The sequence below is a fragment of the Hyaena hyaena genome, unplaced genomic scaffold (genome assembly GCF_003009895.1).
Source record: "Hyaena hyaena isolate Hyena2069 unplaced genomic scaffold, ASM300989v1 scaffold_41, whole genome shotgun sequence".
In the NCBI taxonomy this organism is placed as follows: Eukaryota; Metazoa; Chordata; class Mammalia; order Carnivora; family Hyaenidae; genus Hyaena; species Hyaena hyaena.
The window spans coordinates 2,106,281-2,128,487 of NW_024080673.1; the positions used below are offsets into that span (position 1 = coordinate 2,106,281).

At 49.6% G+C, this 22,207-nt stretch overlaps 1 protein-coding gene across 1 annotated transcript in view; it reads left to right on the forward strand.

The window, feature by feature from the left end:
• TMEM163 (transmembrane protein 163) overlaps positions 1 to 18,833 on the forward strand; it is a 254,984-nt gene extending 236,151 nt beyond the window's left edge. The window contains exons 6-8 of the mRNA XM_039229928.1: positions 7,732 to 7,843; positions 17,029 to 17,170; positions 18,417 to 18,833. Coding sequence (XP_039085859.1) covers positions 7,732 to 7,843; positions 17,029 to 17,170; positions 18,417 to 18,477 — 315 coding nt within the window. The 3' untranslated portion in view covers positions 18,478 to 18,833. The remainder of the gene's footprint in view (positions 1 to 7,731; positions 7,844 to 17,028; positions 17,171 to 18,416) is intronic.
• Positions 18,834 to 22,207: the final 3,374 nt, after the last annotated feature.

Here is a 22,207-nt window from a genome sequence, read left to right on the forward strand (position 1 = left end):
CAGCAACCGTGCAAGAGAAAAAACAAGGAAGACAGTAATTCCCATAATCAGTGACAACTTTTTCCACCAAGAGCCCCATGACCCAAACAATTTTGTTAGTCTCCTAGGCCTGGGGATCACATCAGTCAGTATTCACTTACACTGTCATGTGATTTAATAAAGATGACACACTAGCAGACTCATCAGATACGAATGGACAACCTTCTGTTTGGATAATTGTGCAGTAATAATGTCTAAGGCTATCCAATTTTGGAGGACAGCTTTTTCATTACCGGCATTACAGTAAGGATAGGACTTTTGGCTCTCATTTAAGGCTTGCTGGGTGGCTATAACCTATCCCCAGGCCAATAGAAGGAACAAAGATGGCAGCCAAATGATTGTACCAGTGGGAAAGAAAAAAAATGCCCACCCAGCTTTGAGGAGAGGGAGGTTGGCAGCTTTAGAAATGTGACCTGGTTGCATGTGCCCTATGTGCTGGCTGGGAGAGGCAGAGCTGTCAGGTGAGGAGGTGGATTGGGGGCGAGACATGACACACCAGACCCCCAACATTCCCCCTCTCAGCAGTGCATGTATCAGGGTGACAGGATCCCAGTGGAGAGTAATTCAGCCTTCCCTGGGGGTTTGAAGTAACTCAGCTCCCTTGACAGACATCCCATTGCAAATTCCAGTAGATAAATCCTTTCCCTGACGTGAGAGGACTTGGTGTTCCCAGCAGCATGGCATGTTGACCCACAGTGAGAGTCAGGGCAGTAGCTGTTGATGGCAGCTTCCATACCTTCACAGTACCGGGGGCCTTGGCAGGGCTCCCTGGTCTGGCATATGGGGTCACAGACCCTCCTGGTTGATCATTTAGATGTATCAAGACCTGGGACAGTACTTCAGTCTGTGCAGTTGAGGTGGTTTGACTTGTTAGTAATTTAATCTGCTTTAACATTCTATTTTCCTTTCCAACAAGGAAATAGTTGCTTATGGGTAATAGGGGAGGTGGAACCTGCATTCAGTGTCATGTTCTTTTGCCTAGTCTTACACATTATGACCTTTGAAATGTTTACCAACCCCCCACCCCGACTCCAAAGCACTGTCTGTTCAACAAGGGTGTCCATTTATGGTACTCAGCTTCTTAAATCCTCTAATGGTGGCAGCCTGGTTTGCACAATGACATGGGAAAACTTAGGGCAGATTCAGTGTCTGCACAAACCAGGGCATATTAAGAACCTTCACTCAGAGGGAGGGGACCAGTTTAATTAATTTGCCACACTTAGGAGTTGAGAGCTTTGGTGGTTGGCCTCAGACTCCTTTGGCAGTTGCCTTGAGTGTTTAGAATACCTACGACATGCTGTTACAGCAATACCCAAGCCACTGTATTTCAAGTCCAGTTTGGCATCCTTGGCAATATGACATCTCATGGCATTGTGGTGGCTACTCTGTATGTACCTGATCTTCTTTTGGTATCTATTAAAGGATCAGTTCCTGGGGCTGGTTCTTGGGTAGGGCATCAGCTTCCTTTTTTTGTTTTTAATTTTTTTTTTTTTTTTAGGTCATTGGCTCTTGATTGCCAGTAGTATCCAGTGCCTTAGTAGCCAGGATGTAGAAAATAGTGAGGACTGCCTTAGGCTCCTGCAGGCACCCAGTGCCCCTCCATACATCCTGATCCCACAAGGGCCTATTTACGATTCATCCATCCCTTGATTTCTCATTGTCTAAGCCATAGGGTTAATTTCTTTAGGACGGCCCAACTCTCAGTGCCAAGGGTTAATAACTACGTTTCACAAATAGCTCCGGGCAGCCTAGTGGCTACTGCGGTTCATTCCTTCTGGAGAGGCTCCATCTGGAGGAATTCTGTATATAGCACTAGGAGCAGTTGTTCTGTGGGGGTGTATCAGGTATTGTCCCCTTCCAGAGCTGGGACCCACAATCCTAGGGGCACTCTCTCCTTTGTTGTCTCTGCCACAGTGTCTGACTCATACCTTCTGGGGTCATAGACACATCTAACTCAAATGGTAGCTCTCTTTGGGAGATGCCCAGAGCTTTAATCTGTGTCATTAATATTCTTGCCTTCTCAAAGGTGGCTTGCTGCTCTAATCTCTAGTCCCATATGTGCCCTTTCTTTACCAGGTGGCATATGAGAGAGGGACATTGTGCCAGATGGGAATACAAATCCTCTAAAAACTCCAGATTTCTACCAAGGCTTGTATCTCTTTCACAGCCCTAAGGGATGAACAGGTTTGCATCTTATCAGTTCTGAGACAGAGAGAATCTTACCTGACCAAACAATACCTTGAACCTTATTGCAGCACCTTGGCCTTGAATTTTCTGTGGGTTCACTGCCCATTTTCCCCCTTGCAGATATTCCAGCAAAGCCTGCATAGTGCCTGCAGCAAAGGCAGTCTTCACATGTTAACGTTAGACCGTCAATGTCATGGGCCCATTTTACCGATAGGGTTTGTAGAGACCCAAGGAGAGGTCTTAAGTTCCCATCCCATAACATACTGTGGGAATATGCAGGTAGCCTTGGGGGAGTACTTGAAAAGTTCATTATTATCCCTTCCACATGAAGGCAAATTGATCTTAGTTATCAGAAACCATTACTAGTCAAAATCTTTTCTGTGAATCTCCTTGACATTGAAGTACTTTCTGCAGGAACACTTTTTGCCAGAGCATCAGAATAAGATCTGCAAGTGACAAAGGACTTAAAAATGGCCCAGGTTAGAGATTTGAGAGAGTTCATTATAATGTAATTAAGAGAATGTGGTTATTTTTGTGACCTGCATTTTGAAATTATGATTGACAACATTTTACCAGGACATACCAGATTTTTAGGAATTTCAAACAAATATGCCCTAAAGAAGTTGAGCATCATTCATATTTGACAATGCTTCTCAAGAAATTTAACATTTCTAATTAGTTCAACATCTTCCTTTCATAAGAAGAACATACGTTTTGACATATTGTGGGGACCCTCTGGAAAATCCCAAAGTTTGTTCATAGTTAAGATTTCATTAAGAATTTGATTTTTGGGAAGCTTGTCAAAGATACCGAAAGGTTTAAAAAACACTTGATTAAATAGGATCACAGGTCACTGTGAAACAGTATTTAAGTATCCATTTAACTAAGGTGACAAAGACTTCAAAGGCAAACACAGAAAGTTTCACAGTTGTAAAAAACACATCCCTTTTTGTCAGAAATGCAGTTTTGTTAAGTAATCAGAGACCTGACAGATAACATGAAGCACAGGAAGTTATTTTGACAAAACAGAATCCTTTTTTTCCCCTGGACTAGATTACTTAAAAGGTATATAAAAACTTCAGAATCTCGTCTAAGGGAGACCAATAGTGCAAGAAAACTTTGTCCTTTTAAAAGATGAAAGAAAATTGTGTTTTAGTTTTATGTTATTTAGCTCATGTTTGTAATTAAAGCTTATTTTTCTTAAAGCTAATTAAATAGGGCTCATTTACAGAATAATTTCGGCAGTGCCCTCTGGAGGTATAAAAACATCACACACACATAACCCAGATCCATAGACATACATAAACATGTATGAGACAGATGTAGAGACCCCATAGCTCTCATTTCAGAACCTGAGCCCTTGATGAGTAATCTTCTGAAGGCTGATGACTAGATTTGGGACAGAGAAATTCCTTCAGCAGCCTGTATTTAAAAATCCTCTTTCCCCTTTCTCCTCCTCAGTTTCGGTGAGGATCCTTGGGGTTACCTTCTGGGGTGCTTACATTTCAAAGGCATGATAAGAGTTACAATGTAAAGGGATTAAGAAAGAATGCACAATTTCTCCTAAGAGTGTTTTGTTGAAGTGCTGTTTAAAATTTTCCTTTCTATTAAAGGTTGGTGGCATGGGGCTCCTTGGGCTGTTTCCTCACCCGTTACCACCACATCCTCTTCATTCTCCTCACTTGACCAGAGGTTCCAGGGCTTAGCATCCTAACAAGGCTATGTCCCAAGGGCCCAGATCTTCATTCTGGGTCCTTGCACCCTCCTGGCTTTGCAGAAAGTCACACTAAGGTCTCCAGCTGATTATCCTGCTCTCCCGCCTTGGTGGCCAGCCCAGAAGTCAGCAGAATAGCGGGCCACTGTATGTCCTCTAACCTCAGCTCTTCCAACTCTAACCTGAACTCCAGCCTCTAGTTGGGCATCAGTGTCCAGCCCGACTGCCCACAGTAGAGGCCAGTGCACTTTGTGCGGTTCCTCAGATGAGTGTGTTAAAGTAGTTGGTGTTTCTGCCCCACCCCCCCTCACAAGGGATCCACAAGCATCTAATATATGGCCTGTCTCTCCCCACACAGAAGTTGACAGCCAATTCTGGATTTCCCCTGCCTATGCCTCACTCTTGGCTGGCTCACCAGCTGTCTCACAAGTTCCTTGGGGTTTCCCAAGTGTAATCTGAAACTGGCCCCCATACATGGTGTATTTGAAAGAAAGAGGAAGACCCCTTCAGATTGGTAGTTGGCAGGTTTTATTATCACGTGAACTTAGATATGACGATTGTCTCCGGTGGCCACAAGATAAGTAGATTTCCATAAACCTGTCCACCAAATCTCAAAAGTTTATATATAGGTTTTAACTGGGTTCAATCTCATACCCAATCCAGATAGCCCCAACACCACATTTCTGTTTCAGGGCTGTATCCTGGGGACATCTTTGGGGAGAGGGGACGGCAAGTGGAATGCACATTCTAAGGACAGAGTGGGAGTTGGGGAGCCTCTAGTTGCCTGGTGCTGCTTGCAGGTCACCTGGCAGTCACGTCTTCTTGACCTTTTTCAACAGCCAGGCACTGCTTGAAACACTTCGAAGCGTCCTTCGGAAAGTAGTATTTGGGTTCAAGCAGAGAACTGGAACCACTCTAGCACAGAATAGGTCTTTATTGCCGTGATGAGACTTTACAGGGTGATGGGGGCTACAGAAGAAGCATCTGTCAGGCTGTTGTCCCTGAAGTCAGCAGGGCTGCCTGGAAGGAAGGAAATGTGGGCGTAGAGCAAAGCAGAGTAAGGACAGCTCGTACTGGGAAGATGGCCTGGAACTGCATTTCACCCCTACTGGCCTAGACTCAGTGACACAGGTGATGTAGCAGAAGCCTTGACAAGCCACTCTGGGTCCCACTAGTAGTTTTTCCTCTATTTACATTTCACTATGCATACTTTGTTTCTGGGTAATAAGTTCCCTACGTTTCCTTTATAGGAGTGCTCAGCATAATTTGGGGCTCGTCAGTAGCACTTAGGGTGGCTGCTTGGTGGAATCAGTTAGTGCATAGATAATGTGCTTGGGTCCTTTAACACCAATTGCTACCTTTTACTGCACATGGTCTGCTTGCCAGGGGCTTCAGGTATCACCCTTACCCCACAGAAGGGAGAATTGAGATTTGAGAGCTTCGGTTTGTTTCCCCATTAAGCAGTGGAGTCCAGATTTGAGCAAAGGTCTGCTGGTGCATCATTGCCCTTCAGCCAAGCCCCTGTTCAGCAGTGAGTCCCTTGGGCTAGCAGACCCAGCAGAGGACTGCCAAAGCCATAGTAGCTCTTCTCAAGATGGATCTAGGGGTCACCCCAGCTCTTTGGAACTTAAATGGGGTGAATGCAGACTTTCTCTACTCCTGGGAATTTAGGAATGAAGGCTTTGTCAACAAAGATTGAATGGAATCAGAAAGGCTTTCGGTATGAGGTGAACAAAGTGAGAATTCAGCCTCTGAATTTGGGGTCTCAGTGTGCTTGACTGTGTCATTCTCCCAACTTAGGCTTTCTGAATCCAGTCAGCAACTGGGTCTGCATTGGTAGGTAATTCGTTAATTACATTTGCATTATATCCTGTGGGTGCCAACACCCATGATTAGACGGAGTCCCTGCACAAAGGGTGTTGGGGTTTGGAGATCCTTGTCCCACCCTCATTCTCAACCCCCCATTGACCCTGCTTTGTCACCTCATCCACAGCAGGGACTTGGGATTTGCCAAGAGGCTAAGTTTGGCACAGTCCTTACTGATAATTTGAGGAGGTGAAATTACGACAACAACAACAACAATAATAGTAATTCAGCAAGGTGATTATTTTAAAGAACTTGAAAATTTGAAATAATTTTAGATTTATAGAAGAGTCACAAAGACATTACAGAGAATTCCTATGTACCCTGGAGATTAATAGCTCACAAGATAGCCAGGGCACATTTGCCCAAACTATGAGATTACGAAGCTATTAACAAAACTCTAGGCTCCATCCCATTTCCCCCAGCTTTTCCACTTAATGTCCTTTCTCTTTTCAAGGATCCAGTCCAGGACACCATGTTGGGTTTAGTCCTCCATCTCCCTAGTCTCTAGTTAGTGTTTCTTAGTTGTCCCTTATCTTTCATGACCTTGACATATTTGAGGGGTAGTGGTCAGGCATTTGGTAGACTGTCCCTCAGTATGGGTGTGTTTGGTGTTTTTCAAGATTCAGCTGAGGACTGATTTTTGGGTAGAACACTAAGCTGTGTTCTCATCATATCTCTGTTCACATCATATCAGGAAGTACATGATAGGTGTTGGCATAACTTATGAATGGTTTTGTTAATCTTGATCACTTAGCAAGTGATCACTGGCTAAGATCACTTGCCAGGCTTCTCCACTGAAAAGTTACTATTTTCCCCTGTCCGTACCCTATTTGTTAGATACCCGTCATGAGCCCAGCCCACACTCAGAGAGGAAGAAATTCAGCTGCACCTCCCAGAAAAAGGATTAGCAAAGGATGTGGGGACATAAGTTAAAACCAACCATTGTTGATTAGTATTGTGGGAGAGATGCTTTCATGCCTTACAGATATCCTATTTCCAGGGAGGTGATTTTTCAAATGACTTTGTTTCGTTTTAAAATGGGGAAAACTGGCTGTCTTCCTTCTTCCCAGCTTTCTGTTGCTAGGTTAGTGAATTTAGATAATAAGATGCTTAAGGAATCTTGTTTCTTTGTATATATGTGATGCTTTACCACATGTCTGCTGGAAGTTGCATTGTAATATTGGAGAGAGTCTGGAGGCTGTGTGGCATGGGAGTGATGCATGGGAGCTCCCAGCTGAGGAGCTCGATGGGCCCTAATGTCATGAGATAGTGGTGCCGGCCTTTGTGTGTGTGACTCATTCATTTGCTTGCAAAGTGAAGGTAAAAACTTACAGGAAGTGCTGAGATAATGTCAATAGCAGACTATATTTTTAGATGCCTTTTCCCCACCTTGAAGGCTATATTTGAACTTCTAATTGCCTTGCGTGAATTTAAGGCTCAAACATGGTTCTAAGCAGCTTCAGCCATAATTGACCCTGTGGCCAAGTCACTCGGCTCTGTGTTGAAGTGTTCTTAGTCCAGTGGTGTTCTTACATGTTCCCCTCTTCTCCAGCTGCTTTTTGAATTATTTGTGAAAAACCTCACATTGCACGCACTGCTCTCAGCCTTCTGACCAATTGTGTTATTGATCATTGATTGCCAAACACTTTGGCGGAATAGCATTTAGAAGACTCTCCTGCAGGAAAAGAAATACTTAGTGTCTAAGGAAATATAAATCTGGATTATTTGGTTTTGGTCACCTTTTCCAGTTCCCAATGACATGGGTAACTGAGGCATGAAAATAAGCAACATACTCCCACCTGGTGGCAGCATACCCAACTGATTTTTTGTTCTGGGAGCAAAGCTGATCTTTAAGGCAAGTGGTTTGCAGATCATCCGCTCCAGCAGGAGGTGAACTGTTGAAATCTGGAACTTTTCTCTTCTAGGATGACTTCCTATTCAGCGTCTCCATTTTAAGTGGGATCCTTTGCAGCATCCTAGCTGTGCTGAAGTTTATGCTGGGGAAGGTTCTGACCAGCAGAGCACTCATAACGGACGGTGAGTAAGGCCAGTGTGGCTGGTCTCTGGGGACTGAGCTCCCACGGAGGGAAGTTGCTGTTCAGTTGTTTGTCCTCTACAAGAGCTCAGCAGTTTGGAATCCATTCCTTGCCATGTTTCCCTCCATGGGCTGTTTAATGACTCTCAGGGTCCCCATATCAGGGCAGATGATTTGTACCCTGGGAATTTAATAAGCCTCATGAATCATCTCCACTTTGACCTCTTACCAGGGTAGATTGGGACTCCCCAGTCTGTGGTGTTTGTTAGAGATTCCAGAGCCAGACTCCCGGAAGTCATAATTACACCAGCACCCCAGCTCATGCGATGCACACTGAGATTTGGTGCTGCCTTCATGGCAGTCCCAGGGCTCAGGACACAGCATCCTCCCAGGGACGATGGACCCTCTAGTGTCTAGTGCTCCTATGTGACATTTTGGCCACCAGTCTCCAGTCTTCCTCAAGTGCCACTTCCTGCAGGGCCTGGCGTTTGCTTCTGGCCTTGCAACATGCCACCTTTCTCCTTGGGCTGCGGAGGCCACTTGCCCATATGAAATCCAAGCTTTTAAAGCAGTAATAGCTGTTTAAAACAGTAGAAGGATCAGCGACTGGTACTAAGCCCTCCTCTTCCCTGCTCTGTGTGTGCATCCCAGGTGGCCTCGCCTGGCATCTCAAGCTCCCAGGTGAATCCCAGGGCAGGCTGGGGGTGGGCAGGATTCGGCCCACCTCAGGGCCCGCGTTTGCTGCTGTTAGAGCATGATGCTGCTGTACCGCGGGACCAGTCGGGTTTTACGGAGTTCTTTGTGCCTGGTACTGTGCTCAGTGCCACCTTAGCTGTGGCAACCACCTTCTAGCACAGGATCAGAATCGCCTCTTTCAGGTCTCTGTCCCCTTGTTGTGAAGGGTCCTGCCTGGTTCCCACAAGTGGAGTTGCACGTGAGATAACCCCTCTGAGATACATGGGTTGCTTTCTCCCAGAGCCGGATCTGAAGAACTTGTGGTTCAGTCACATGAGAACGATGCACGAGTGTCTGAGCCCACAGCCTGAGCCATTCGTCTGAGGTCTCTGTCACCCAGTGAGGCACTGTGGCTTTATAGGCGGTTTGCATTAACCCGAGCCTAGTGTATGGTCCCATAAGACCCTGGCCTATAGGGGCGCCCTTCTCTGTCTAGGGGCAGACCGAGAATCTGAGCAGGAGCATTCATTGCCTGTGATCTTTGAGGTCTGGTTTTTTTTTTTGTTTTTTTTTTTAATGTCTTTATTTTGAGAGAGAGAGAGCAAGCAGGGGAGGGTCAGAGAGGGAGACACAGGACCCAAAACAGAGTCCAGACTCTGAGCTGTCAGCACAAAGCCTGACGCAGGCCTCGAATCCACGGACTGTGAGATCATGACCTGAGCCGAAGTCGGGTGCTTAACTGAGCCACCCAGGCGCCCCTGGTCTGATGTTTTTTAACCTGAGCAAGAAAATGCCTTGTGTGGAAATGGAGTCCTCTGCTCAAGGCTGGGGACACAGGGCATGCTTGGCTGAGAGCTGAAGGCTGTGTGGGCATCAGCCAGGGGTTTGGGTGTGGGTTTTCTGGCCACGTTCGAGGTTCCTTTATGCTGCCCTGAGGGGCACTGTTTTGTCAGGGCCCAATAGGACTGAACAGGGTGGAGGCCTGGCTGGACCCCTGCTTTTCCAGCGGCCATTCTGTGCCTCCCTCTCCATGTCTCTCTACTTGAAACCTGAGGGGTGGGAGAGGCAGGTCTTGGGGAGACTGGACCATTCAGCGCAGCTCTCCAGGCTACCAGTGGTGAGTGCTCACCAGGGGCTCCTCTTCCAGTCTTGAGTTGGGCCCCTAAGTCACAAAGCCCACTGGCTTATCTATTCACTTGACTGCAGTGGAGACGCAGGCAGTGTTCCCCAGAAGTCTGAGTGCAGACCCAGCAGTCAGGCACCCCCCCCCCAACTCCATGATCCTGGCGCTCGACCCCTTCTTCTCAGAACAAGGGGCCCTCTGACTTGACTGATGGTTTTACTTAAAGTTAGATATTCCAGATACTAAGTTTCTGTTGAGGCTTCACTGTCCTAACCTCTCACCAGTTTTACATGGTGTATCAAGAAGACCCCAAGGATACGTATGTTTTTTTAAGTTTAATTTTGTTGAAAAAAAATTTTTTTTAATGTTTACTTATTTTTGAGAGAGAGAGAGAGACAGAGGGCAAGCAGGGAAGGGGGAGAGAGAGAGACACACAGAAGCTGAAGCAGGCTCCAGGCTCTGAGCCATCAGTACACAGCCCCACGTAGGGCTCAAACCCATGAACCGTGAAATCATGACCTGAGCTGAAGTTAGACGCTTAACCATCTGAGCTACCCAGGTGCCCTTTTTATAAGTTTATGTGGATGTATTTTGTGAGCAAGCAGGGGAGGGGCAGGGAAAGACAGAATCCTAGGTAGTCTCCGCACTGTCAGCACACAGCCCAGTGAAAGGCTCGAAGTCACAAATCATGAGGTCATAACCTGAGCCGAAACCAGGAGACAGATGCTTAACCAAGTGAGCCACCCAGGTACCTCCATAAACATGTTTTGTAAATTATTCACTTCTGACTCTAATTGTCACACAAAACCAACTACGCACAAGCAGTCTTGCACCAGGGAGGGGTCATGACATAGAGAAGGGGACAGTTTGAGTGAAAAATGCTCCATGTGAGGTAGAAAGGGGGGGGCATTCCTGGGCAGAGGGGACTGTATGGGGAGAGACCCTGGGGTTCCTGAAGGGGGCGGGGGCCAGGGGCACAGAGCAGATCCTGTAGGACCCGAGATCCACACTAGGATTCTGGATGTTTTGTTAAATATTTATCAGAGGAGGTGACCTGATGGATGTTTTCTAAAGAGCCCTCTGGCTGTCAGGGTGGAAGACAGAGTGAAGGGAAGGAGAGCCGCAGAAGGGAGAAGTCTTTGGGGCAGCTGACGGGGTGGCGGCAGGGGGCCAGGGGGAGGGCAGAGGGCTGGGGGATGGGGGGATTTGAGGAAATATGGTGGTAGTATTTGTAAAACGGGCAGGGCTCGGAGTTGAATTGTCCATGTGGGTTGATGAGAGAGACATGCACACACAGAAGGACAGAGAGCACTGTTGGAAAGCACAGGGTAGCCAGGTCCCCCATCCCAAGTCTGTTACCCATAAGGGGTCCCTGGGGGCATCAGAGAGCTCTGCAGTCCCTTGCTGAGTAGGAGTGCCAGCCGACTGCCCAGCAGTAATGACAGCCTCCTGCTAACTCCATCGTCTGGGGTCCCAGTTCTACTCATTCAGTGATGAACGGATCGAGGGAACTGTGTGTAACTGTCTTTCTGTTCTTCCCTCCCTTTGGGAGGCACGGGCAGGGTAGGGATCAGGAGCATGCCTATTACCACTGTCAGGGGCTTTGTGAGGGGCCAGCTCCGGAGGGCGTGCCCTGTGGCTGCCTGGGAATGTCCCTCCCATGGTCTGGCCCAGGGCTGGGGGCAAGCCCCAAGCTTCTCTTCCAAGAGGGAGGTGAGTTCCGGTGCAGGGAGGGTGGGCAGGCCTTGTTTGTCACCTGGGGTGGTGGCCCTCCCCATGCTGGAGCTGTGTGTGAACTGGGCTGACTCCACCAGATCCTTTGTCACTGGGTTGTGTCCTTACAGCCAGAGAGCAGATCTTTAAGGAAAGAAGGGGGACCACAGGGTGTGGGTAAATTCCAGACTTTACCACTCTTGTCATGCAATGCAGTAAATTTTGTTGTATTTAGTTTTGTTGCTTTGAATATTCAGTTAACATGAGATTGTTCCTGTCAGCACTAGGCCAAAGTTGGCTTTGTGGCCTTTTAAGAGGGCACCTGGGTGGCTCAGGTGGTTAAGCGTCTGAGTTCGGGTCAGGTCATAATCTCACAGTTCGTGAGTCCTAGCCCCATGTTGGGCTCTGTGCTGTCGGCTCAGAGCCTGGAGCCTGCTTCAGATTCTGTGTCCCCCTCTTTCTCTGCCCCTCCCCTGCTCACACTGTGTCTCTCATTAAGGTAGAACAACTTTGCACAGCAAGTTAATAGGACAAATCAGAGGAAAATTATGGAAAGGTACCTGGGGGAGGTTCTGAGCTAGGGGCCAGCAGCTGGGCTCCAGGGCTGCCGTGGGACAGGTGGAAACCTGTCTGAGGGGCCTGGGCCTACTGTCCTCATTCCCTCAAATTCTAGAACACCAAGAGGCTATGTTGGCTTTCAAACACATGAAAAACTTTAATTAGAATTTTATGCATAAAATTAATGTGTTTAATTATGCAGACTCTTACCTAGTCATTAAGCTCAGAACCTCAAAATATATTTTTAAAGATCTTTTTTAATGTTTATCTATTTTTGAGAGAGTGTGAACAGAGAAGGGCTAGAGGGAAACAAAGAATCTAAAGCAGGCTCCGGGCTCTGAGCTCTCAGCACAGAGCCTGACATGGGGCTCAAATTCTTGAACCATGACCTCAGCTGGAGTCAGATGCTCAATCAACTGAGCCACCCAGGTGCCCCAGAGCCTCTAATTAAAGCCCCTGATGTTATTTTGCATTCTTCTTAAAGTGATAATAGCATTTATGCTTCACAACAGCTCTGGTTTTAAACAAGGGGACAGGAACAAGCTGTGCGCCTGCGTGGGGTCGGCACAGCACCTAGGAGTGAGTGGTAGAGGGGTCCTGTGTGCTGCGTGCATCTGGTGAGCATTACTGTGAGCTCGGGTTCACGGGGAGTGACTGGCTAGGAAGGCTCTCAGTTCAGAAGGATGGCAGGGAGATAGAGCATTGTCCCCTCGCGCCCCCCCCCCCCCCCCCCCAGTGCTTGTTGCCGGTGCTCCTGCGGGTGTTTCTGAGAGGTGAGGCTGAACCGTGTCAGGTTCCGCCCTGAGCAAAGGTAAGCCAGTGGAGCCGTGCCGAGAAAGTCAGAAGCTCCTCCCAGAAGGTGTAAGTGAGGGGACATGCAGTGGATTCATTAATTTGTGAACTAGCAGAGCTGGGCCACTTGGTGGAGCTGAGCGGACATCTAGTGGCTGACTGGGGGACTCTCCGCATCCTCTCTGAGCTCCACTGGCTTCTCTGAGGGCCTGGAGGCTCACCTGTGCCCCTGATAACCATGGAGCTGAGAGCAAATGATTTCCATCTGCCCTGGGGCAGTGGCCCACTCCTCCCTCTCTCCCCCTTTCTTCTGGCCACCCTGAAACAAAACTCCCCGACTTGGAGAATGCCCAAGATGTACACTCCAGGGAGCCTGTGACAAAGCAGTGGGCTCTCCTGATGCTTTGGGTGGCCTTTGGCTAGAAGGTGTGTGATGCAGAGCCTTTTTTTTTCCTTCCTTTTTAAGAGGACTGTCCTGATTCCCTGTGTTAAAAAGGACAGGAAGATTCAAGGGACAGCTGGAGGCAAGAGGGGAAATGCCAGCCTCTCATAGTGAGAAGGGGACATGGGATCTTGATCAATCAGAAAACAAGAAGGAAATCCTGCTTCCCAGGGCCTGCTGGTCCCCTGCTTTATGTGGTATGGAGGCACCACTGAGGATGTGATTGCCAAGGGCAAAACCATGGGTAGCCAGACAGGGAGGAAGTGCCAGTGCACGCTGTATGCTGGGGCCTGGGGTGGCCTCTGCTGCCACGAAGATTCCCAGTGCCCTGATGGTTTTAAAACATAGGGTTTAGAAATGTCTGCCACAGGAGCTGCATGGAGAATGGAGACAGAAAGGATGTTGAGCCCGTTTTTTCATGGTCTAGAGGCAGATGAGCATGGAGAAGCCATAGACACCAGCCACTCAGGGGCCACAGTGACAAGGGGAAGCCAGGAGGCAGCATGGGCCAGGGCCTGCCTGTCCCTCCCCTGCACAGTCAGAGGTAGAAGACTCGATCTGGACCTGGGACGTGCAGCCAAGGTCACCACTCAGCCTCTGCTGCCCTGCTCTCTCCCAGGCACTTAGAGCCAGCTCTTATGCTGGCTGGCCATGAGAGGAGCCCGCAGGGGGTGATGGGGGGAGGTGCTCACTGTGGGTGGCAGGCACGGATGGCCTGCTAGCGACCGGAGAGCAGGCAGAGGCCACAGCTGGAAGAGCCCTCCCTCTGTGCCGGCTCCCGGCCAGCCCTGGCCTCTCCTTCATCACAGTTCCTGGGCTGCCCTTTGGAGGATGTGGCCTCCGGATGGGAGGAAGGTGGAGGTGTTAGCCTTTCCCGGTTCCCGTCACCTTTATTTAGGTGAAACTGAGTTGGAAGCATTTTCCAGGCATGGCCCTTGAGCAAGCTTGGCAGGGAGTGGGGAAGTTGAGTCTCCAGGGAGCCTCAGACTAGCCCCAGCATTGCAGGAGCAAACTTGCTGCCTGACCTCCCAACCTCCCTCCCCAGCAGAGGGGGTGGTGTTTCTCCAGAGCTCTGGCCACAGGCCCTGCTTGGGCAGGCCGGGGGCTTCCCCTCTCTTGGGACAGCTCAGCCCAGCTGCTGCTCAGTAGGAGCCCTCTTAGCACAGCCAAGGCCACATTCCATGCCTCCCTTCCCTCCTCTTCTCCACCTAGTAATTCATTAATTAAGGCAGTAATCATCTCAGTGCCTGAGAAGTGCTAGCCCCGGTTTTGGGACTTAAAATATATCAAGTGAGACAAAATCTCTTTCCTTAAGTTTATGCTTCTAGTGGGGGAGAGAGAGATGTTTGTAACAAGAAGAGTACAAGCAGCATGCTAGGAAGTGAAGAGGTCTGCAGAAGAGTAACAGCAAGAATGAGAAGGTAGGAGGGTGGGGATGTGTCGGGAGGAATCACTTTCGGGCGCTGAGGTTCAGGCTGGGAAGGAGGCGGCGTCGGAGACCCCAGGCGGAGCGGTGTGGGCTGCTGGGTATGTCTGGAGGTGGCCAGGGTTGGCTGGTGCGGCCGGCAGTGTGGGTGGATATCAATGAACGAGGAGGTCCGTGTGTGTGACGTGGGAGAGGCAGGTGGGGCTGCTCATGTCAGCCTTGAAGAGTCTGGATGCCATTCAGAATTGGGCAACTGTTTTTTTTTTTTAATGTTTTTAATGTTTTTTAAAATTTATTTCTGAGAGAGAGAGAGAGAGAGAGAGAGAGGTAGTGTGAGCAGGGGAGGGGCAGAGAGAGAGGGAGACACAGAATCTGAAGCAGGCTCCAGGCTCTGAGCTAGCTCTCAGCACAGAGCCCGACGCGGGGCTCGAACCCACGAACTGTGAGATCATAACCTGAGCCGAAGTCGGATGTTTAGCCGACTGAGCCACCCAGGCGCCCCTGGGCAACTTTTCTATTGGAGGCTTTCAGCTCCTGTCTAGGGAGGGAGGGAGATGTGGGTAGGGGGGAAGCAGGGAAGGTGCTGAAAGGCTACTGCAGGGGTGCAGTCAAGGGGCAGGTGTGTAGGGGTGGGGTGGTGAGAGGTAGACGGAGTATGGGAGGTGAGAGCTGGAAAGAAACACTTGACAGACTGGTCAGATTTTGGACTCATGATACTTTGGGTGGAGCGATGTTAAGGACGGGGATCCTAGAGTTCTGGATTAGGTGTGCAGTGGCACCGTTTACAGAGAAGGTAGCAAGAGGGCCAGATATTTATTTGGGTGCAGAAGTTGAGATTTTTGCTTGGAACATGTTCAGTTTGAGATGCTTAGGGGTGGGTTTGCAGCTCAGCTGAAAGGTCAGGACAGAGCGAGCAAGCGGGCAGACAGTGGTGTGTAGGGAGGGTGCAGGCAGAGGAGGGGTTCCTACGACTGCACAGGGGAGAGAAGGATCCGGAATAGAGAGAGGACAATACTTTGCCTTGAGAAGCGGAGCACAGGGTGTGATCCCCCGCCGGTGGCAGCCTGGTCACGGAAGAGCTCGCCACAGTGGAGCCGGAGGAAGGGTGCCAAGAGAAGGAGCCGCGCTGGGGAGCCAGCTCTTCAGGAGTTGTGTGAAGGGCAGCAGAGCTGGGGTAGGGTGGGGGGGTGGGAGGCTTCTCCCAGGAAGAAGGCTTCACGAGTGGGAACAGAGATGGAGTTGGCTGTGCGCAGGGCCAGCAGCTGCACATGGTCGGTCGGCAGGCAGGGTGCGATGGGTTGGTGGAGGGAAGGTGAGGCAGTGTTGTCATGACCCATAGTCATGGAAGCAGGGGAGAGGGCAGACTTGAGGGGAGAGAGGAGGGTCCCACGCAGCGGCCATCAGTCCTTGCCCACCATGTCCAGCTGGTTCCCATCACGAGGGAGGGGCCTGCCCACATCCACCCCGCCCCCATCCTGAGAAAGGGGTTGGATGTAGGCTTTGCTCAACATCTCTCTCCCCTGCTCTTCTAGAACCTCCCTTCTCAGTGTATGTGCCCTGTGTATGCATAGGAGGTGGTTCAGTCCCGATCTTCTGGTGCCAACACTTTGGAGTTGAGCAGGGGGTGCTGCCCCAGACACGCAGTGGGGCCTGTTGTGGGGGAGGCGTGTGGACCTGGAGCTTCTCCTGGGGCCACTGTCATGCTGAGGCAGGTGTGAGCCCCTGGCAGCCACTCCAACCTGTTCCTTCCTTTTGAAAACTCACAGGTCAATGAGGTGGGGATCAAACGAGGCACCATATGTGAAAGGAGACGCTGGTGTCTCTTAGCTCCGGTTGTGTTTGGATTGCCCTTTCTGCAACCCTGTCACAAATTCTAGACTTTGCATTTCCTTTCCTGGAGAGTGAAAATCCCCAGCTGAGGTGAGGCTCTAAGAGAGGGACAGGATGTAGGTTGAGGTAGAGCCCCAGCCCTGCCCTTCTCCGTCTATGTAACCTTCGGTGAGCGTGTTGAACCTCGCTCTGCTCAACTTAGCTCTCTCCCTGGCGAAGTGGGATAATAATCTGACTTCCTAGGATGCACAAGATTCCAGGTTGGCCCTTGGCCCAGCAGACATTTGAGCCATCCAGGATTTGAATGTCTCCTGTGTGCAGATGCTGTCCTGGACCCTAACAAGTTCAACAGGGATGGAAGCCCTTGCTCCCCCAGAGGTCTGCACTGTGTGTGGGACAGCGGCCACACACGCCCTCTGCTACGTGGGCAGCGTCTGGCAGGGCCTGGATGCTTGACAAGCCACGTAGGTGGCTGTGGTGGTGGCTGTCACTCTCAAGTGCTTCTGGGCAATGTTCCTTGCAGCACACGCTCCGGGCTGTGGAGGCACGCCTGGCATTCGGGTGGTCTCGTTGGTGGCTAAGAAGTTTTCTTGGCCCCGCCATCAGCCTCTCTCTGCTGTTTCTCCAGGGTTTAACTCCCTCGTGGGTGGCGTGATGGGCTTCTCCATTCTTCTGAGCGCCGAGGTGTTCAAGCATGATGCGGCGGTCTGGTACCTGGATGGCAGCATAGGTGTGCTTATCGGCCTCACCATATTTGCCTACGGGGTCAAGTAAGTTCTCCTTTTGTCTCTGCTTCCCCAGTGGCCAGGAGTGCCATGTTATCCACTCCTGACGGTCACAGCGTGCACCTGTGACCCTCCTGTCACAGGACCCTGGGCGAGATCAGGGGAAAAGAAGCCCCCAGCATGGGGTTGGAGATTTTTGTGGCAGGCACAGAAAGGAGCCAAGGGCTTTTAGGATTTAAAGCCTAGGCCAGTTGTCAGAGGCTTACTTTCATCTGCGGTCTTGACAGCTCACTCCTTGGTCTTCCTTTCTCTCTAATGAGGGTCGTAATGACACACTGGGTAAGCACATTTGTGCGCTGTCCTCATAGGAAACGCACCTCCAATGCCCTGCTTCTGTGGGATGCTTGGGGCAGGGCCCAGCAGCACCACTTAGCCAGACCCCAGACCCCACTTAAGGGGACTTTTTACAAAAGGACTTAAACCCGCCCTGAGTCCTCCCATTGAAGAAGAGGTGGACAGACATCACTGACTCGGTGCTCAAACATCTGGGCTGGAGTTGGGCTGTGAGAGAACAGTTTCTAAAAGGTGTTGTGGTTTTAATTACTAACGCGCTTCCTGTCTCCCAGGAGGACAGCTATAAGGAGGTGGCCAGGATAAGGGGAAATTCGAGTCCTCATCCACGGCTGGTTTCAGGGTGAAACAGGACCGCTGCCTTGTACCAGCTGAGTAGTTCCTGCAAATGTTAAACCCTGGAGTCCGGCTCCTTGCTGTCTACTCCAGAGACATGCAAACACATGGCCACGTGAGGTCTATACATCGACCCTCACAGCAAAGCAGGCACCACCCCAGAGTCTGGGCCTGGAGGAATGGATGTGTGCGGTTGAGCCCCGTAGTATTCCTCAGGCCTAAAAGAATGAAGTGTTGCTCCATGCCACAGCATGGAGGAACCTCGAAGACACGGTGTCAAATGAAAGCAGCCAGTCACAACAGGCCACAGTACGTGATTCCACATAGAGGAAATACCCAGTATAGAGACCGAGAGTAGACAAGCACGTTCCAGAGGCGGGGACCACTGGGGCCTGAGTGCAGGGGGATAATTGGATGGTGGATAATTAAGGTTTGTATGATCTATGAATATACTAAAACACACTGAATTGTTTGCTAAAAGGGTGAATGTTCTCGTATATGCATTACAGCTTTAAAACAGCCTTCTGTTTGCTTCCCCAAGTGCCCACGCCCCAGGGCCGCAGGGGGTCCGTGTCAGGGTGACCTGTGTGTTTGCTTGCTGCAGACTCCTCATCGACATGGTGCCCAGGGTGAGGCAGACCCGCCACTACGAGATGTTTGAGTGACCGCGGCCAGCGGGCCTGAGCGGGCTGCTCTGCATCTGCATGAAGACTGTCCAGACGACGAGGCTTCCGTGCAGGCAGATGGTGCCAGTATTTCACCGAACATCCAGTTTCTCTTTAGGAAGGTTTGTGTTCCTGGGAACAAGGTCTGCACTGCTCCCCCTTGCTCCGCTGCCCCCGTCAGATATGTTAGGACAGCAGGCGCAGGGGTGAGGACGGGCTTCCCCTCCTCCAGTGAGAACTGACCTTTTCTATTCCCCGGAGTAAGAATGTTCTTGTGGGTAGGCTCCAGGCTCTCCTCGGCGGGAAGCTCCTCTGTGGTGCTCTCAGCCTGAAATGGATAGCACCTGACCAGACCCACCTCCCGTTCTGGAGTCTCGCATCTCCTGGCAGATTTTAAGGGAAGGCCGTACCTTCAGTCCCTCACCCCTTTACACACCCAGAACCATCCGTATCGATCACTTCCTAATTTCTATCAAGGTATTTCATTAGTTTCATACTGTTTTACTAATCCTGAATCTAAACAGAGTTGTTCACAAGGAGACCATTCTATTTTTAAAGTACTTAGTGATACACGTACGAGCTTTGCATGGTTGAACTAAGCACATGACCCCTTCTTGTACATTCAGAACCTGAACATACATGTAAAAACAGGATCCATTTTTGAGAGATGTGAAACTACAGTTTATTTGTAATAAATAATTATATAATCTATCCATATATGCATATATCTATATGCTGTGTTAAGTGGTAATGGTACATTACAGTCTGTTAGAGATGGCTTGCCCCTCTGTAAGGAACAAGATGTTCTCTGTTTATGTGACGTTAGGTATAGATTCTGTAAAAATGTTTCCCCGACACACAACATTCTGTACCTCTGGCACTGCGGCTTGTCCAGGCGACAGTGTCTGACCAATAAAGACCTTTACCTGTTTTGTATGGTATGGGGGGTTACCTCGGAACGTCACTGTTGGCGGCGGGTACTCTGGTGTGGATGAAGGATGCTGTGGAAGGGGTCCCTTGTGCCTGGGGGTGGGGACACCTGTGATGTAGGGTGGTTGCACATGCATGTGGGGGTGCCGGGACTTCTGGATGTGCTCCCCAGGTCTCACCCCTGCCGACCATGCCCCGTCTCCCATGGGGCTGTCTCAGGCTGGCTGAGGGGAGGTGGTTCTTCCAGAGAGGTCACCCTTCCTGCGTAGCTTCCTTCCTCTGAGGGCATTTTGAGGAGGTTCTAGGGGCTGTTACTAGGTCACATGGAAAAAAGGGTCAACTGTTCGAGTGGGTCTGGGAAATGCAAGATTCGATAGGTTGCTTTTCTACAGATTTTCTCGCTGTATCTCGTCTATATTGTTGGAAGCTCAGGGAGGGGAGCTATGACGTAGTTCCCCCCAAACTTCAGCATTCAAGTTTTTGCTGGCACTTTTGGGAGCCGAGTCCCACAGATGCATGATGAGAACTGCGTGGTGTTGGGCCTTCCAGGCAGTAGCCAGAGTTCCGCTGGCTTCAGAGAGGCTGGCCGTGACCTTCCTTGTTTCCATGGCATCTCAAACAAAAGAAAAAATAAAAAGCCCACCAATCCTCTTCCCAATTCGGTTCCCTTGTAGGTCAATGCAGGGCAGGGGGGTGTGCTCTGAAATTAGCACTGGGGGATGTGACAGAAGAGAAAGAACACTTCATAGTAAAACCCTTCCCATCCCACCCCTTAAACATACCTTCTCATTAGCATTTTCCACAAGGCGTCTGCGGATGGTGGAATGTTGTCAGTGGATGCTGGAATGGACGGGTTCCACCGGTGACTTCCCCCCACCCCAGACCCCCAAAAACCAGTGCCACCTGTCACACAACAAAAGTTTATTGAAAAATAAAGTTCTCCCTAGTTTTCTCTACAACAGTGGAAAACAAAGCAGTGTTCTCTATGCCGGTACAGTACATTTGGACAGCGACACCTTATTTGCAGAATCCTGCACTATGTAACCCCAAGAGTGAACGGTAGAAAACGGTTGTACCAGGAGCTGTTTGGGGACACAGACGCAAATGGCCGTTAGCTTAAGGACGGTCAAGGTTATGACAGCAATGACAGTAGAAAGGGTGTCACCATCTCCTTTGGCATCGATTGTCCTGCTCTTGTCCTGTTAATACTTGAGCATGATAGTAAGCAAAATGCATCCTAGGTCTGTTCCACTTTAACTTTGGCAGAGGTGGTGGGCTCTACTAAGTTCCCATCCTCAGGTGCCAGCCAGGCTTTCAAGACCCGTGGCACTGCCCACCTGAGTGCCCGCTACCACCCCCCACCGGGAGCACACAGCTGCCCTTGCACTGCCGCACCTGCTGCTGGGAGGGTGGGGATGGTCCTAAGGTCCCACAGAATCTGGGGTGAAGGGAACGATGCTTTGAAGAAGGTAAATTCCAACCTCACACCCAAAGACACACAGGACTGATTCAGTAAAGCATTCAAAGGAACTGAGAAAAACCCTAGACTCCAGCAAATTCCTCCTTATTCCCAACTGCAATCTATCCAGAACAGGGCCACGATAGAAGACAAAACTCTAAGAGAAGAAAGGCTAAAAGCCCAAGAAAACAAAAAGCAAACAGGTAAGAAGTGATTTTGGGGAAATACCACTGACCCAGAGCAGCCTCCCAGGAGTGGTTCTGAAGATACTACCCCCTTCATGCCCCATGACTCTATTTGGGTGGTCAGAGAGTCTTGGGACCCCTAAACTGGCTGAGCTGGCCTGGAGGAGAGGTGGGTCTTCTCGGGGACTGGGCCCAGAACACACACGTGACAGCTAACCAGCCCAGGGTCTGGCCCCTGTGGGCTAGACTGGGGGCGGGGGGGGCGCCCCGGCCTGCAGGGAGCAGCAAAGGGACTTCCTGGAGGAGGAGAAAGCATTCAACTGGCCATTCCTTCCTCCTCAAATAAGAACACAGAAAGTCTTTATTATTTCATTTCAGAGGAATGTAGTTAAGCTTGACTTAAGGGGTAGAGTCTGTTAGAGAACTTAATTTCTAGCTCAAAAAGTTCTACAGAGAGGAACCCTGGAATGATCCAAAGACACCAGTGGGGTGAGGCCCAGCATGTGGGTCACCCTTCTCATCTCCAGCTTACAAATTCTTACAGCCTAGTCTCATCTGGGGCTGAAGTCAGGCATATTTGCAGATCAGTGCATTTAGGGCTACAGTAACATTTCAACCATCAGGGCGGGCACGGGGCTTGGACAACCTAAACCAATAATTCCTACAACATTCTGTCAACTGGGAATAGTATTTTCTTATAGTTTTATTTCTCAAATTCTATGAAATGCTAATAACAATATTTAACATTTACGAGGGCTTACTACGTGCCAGACGCTGCTAAACACTGAATCCTCACAAAAACCCTACATGCTACAAAAGCTAGGGTAATTTTTTCCTGCCACTGAGAGTGTACAGCTAATTTGACCTTTTGCTATAAAAACAAGTTTCCGGTTTTTGTTGAAGCCAACAAGAATGAAAGGAACTCACCCTTGGCTTTGGGAAATTCCTACCTTCCTAAAGAAGTCTGAATCTACTATGTCCATCCATCTCTTCACATGGCGGGCGCTCTGCAAGCTCTACAGGGATGGATGGGATTAGAATGAAGCCAATGTGGAAAGCAAAATACCTTCAAATAAATAAAGCAATCCAGGCTTGGGATACTAACACAACAGAGCCTGTCGTTAACGAAATAGACTTTTTTTTTTTTTAAATCAAG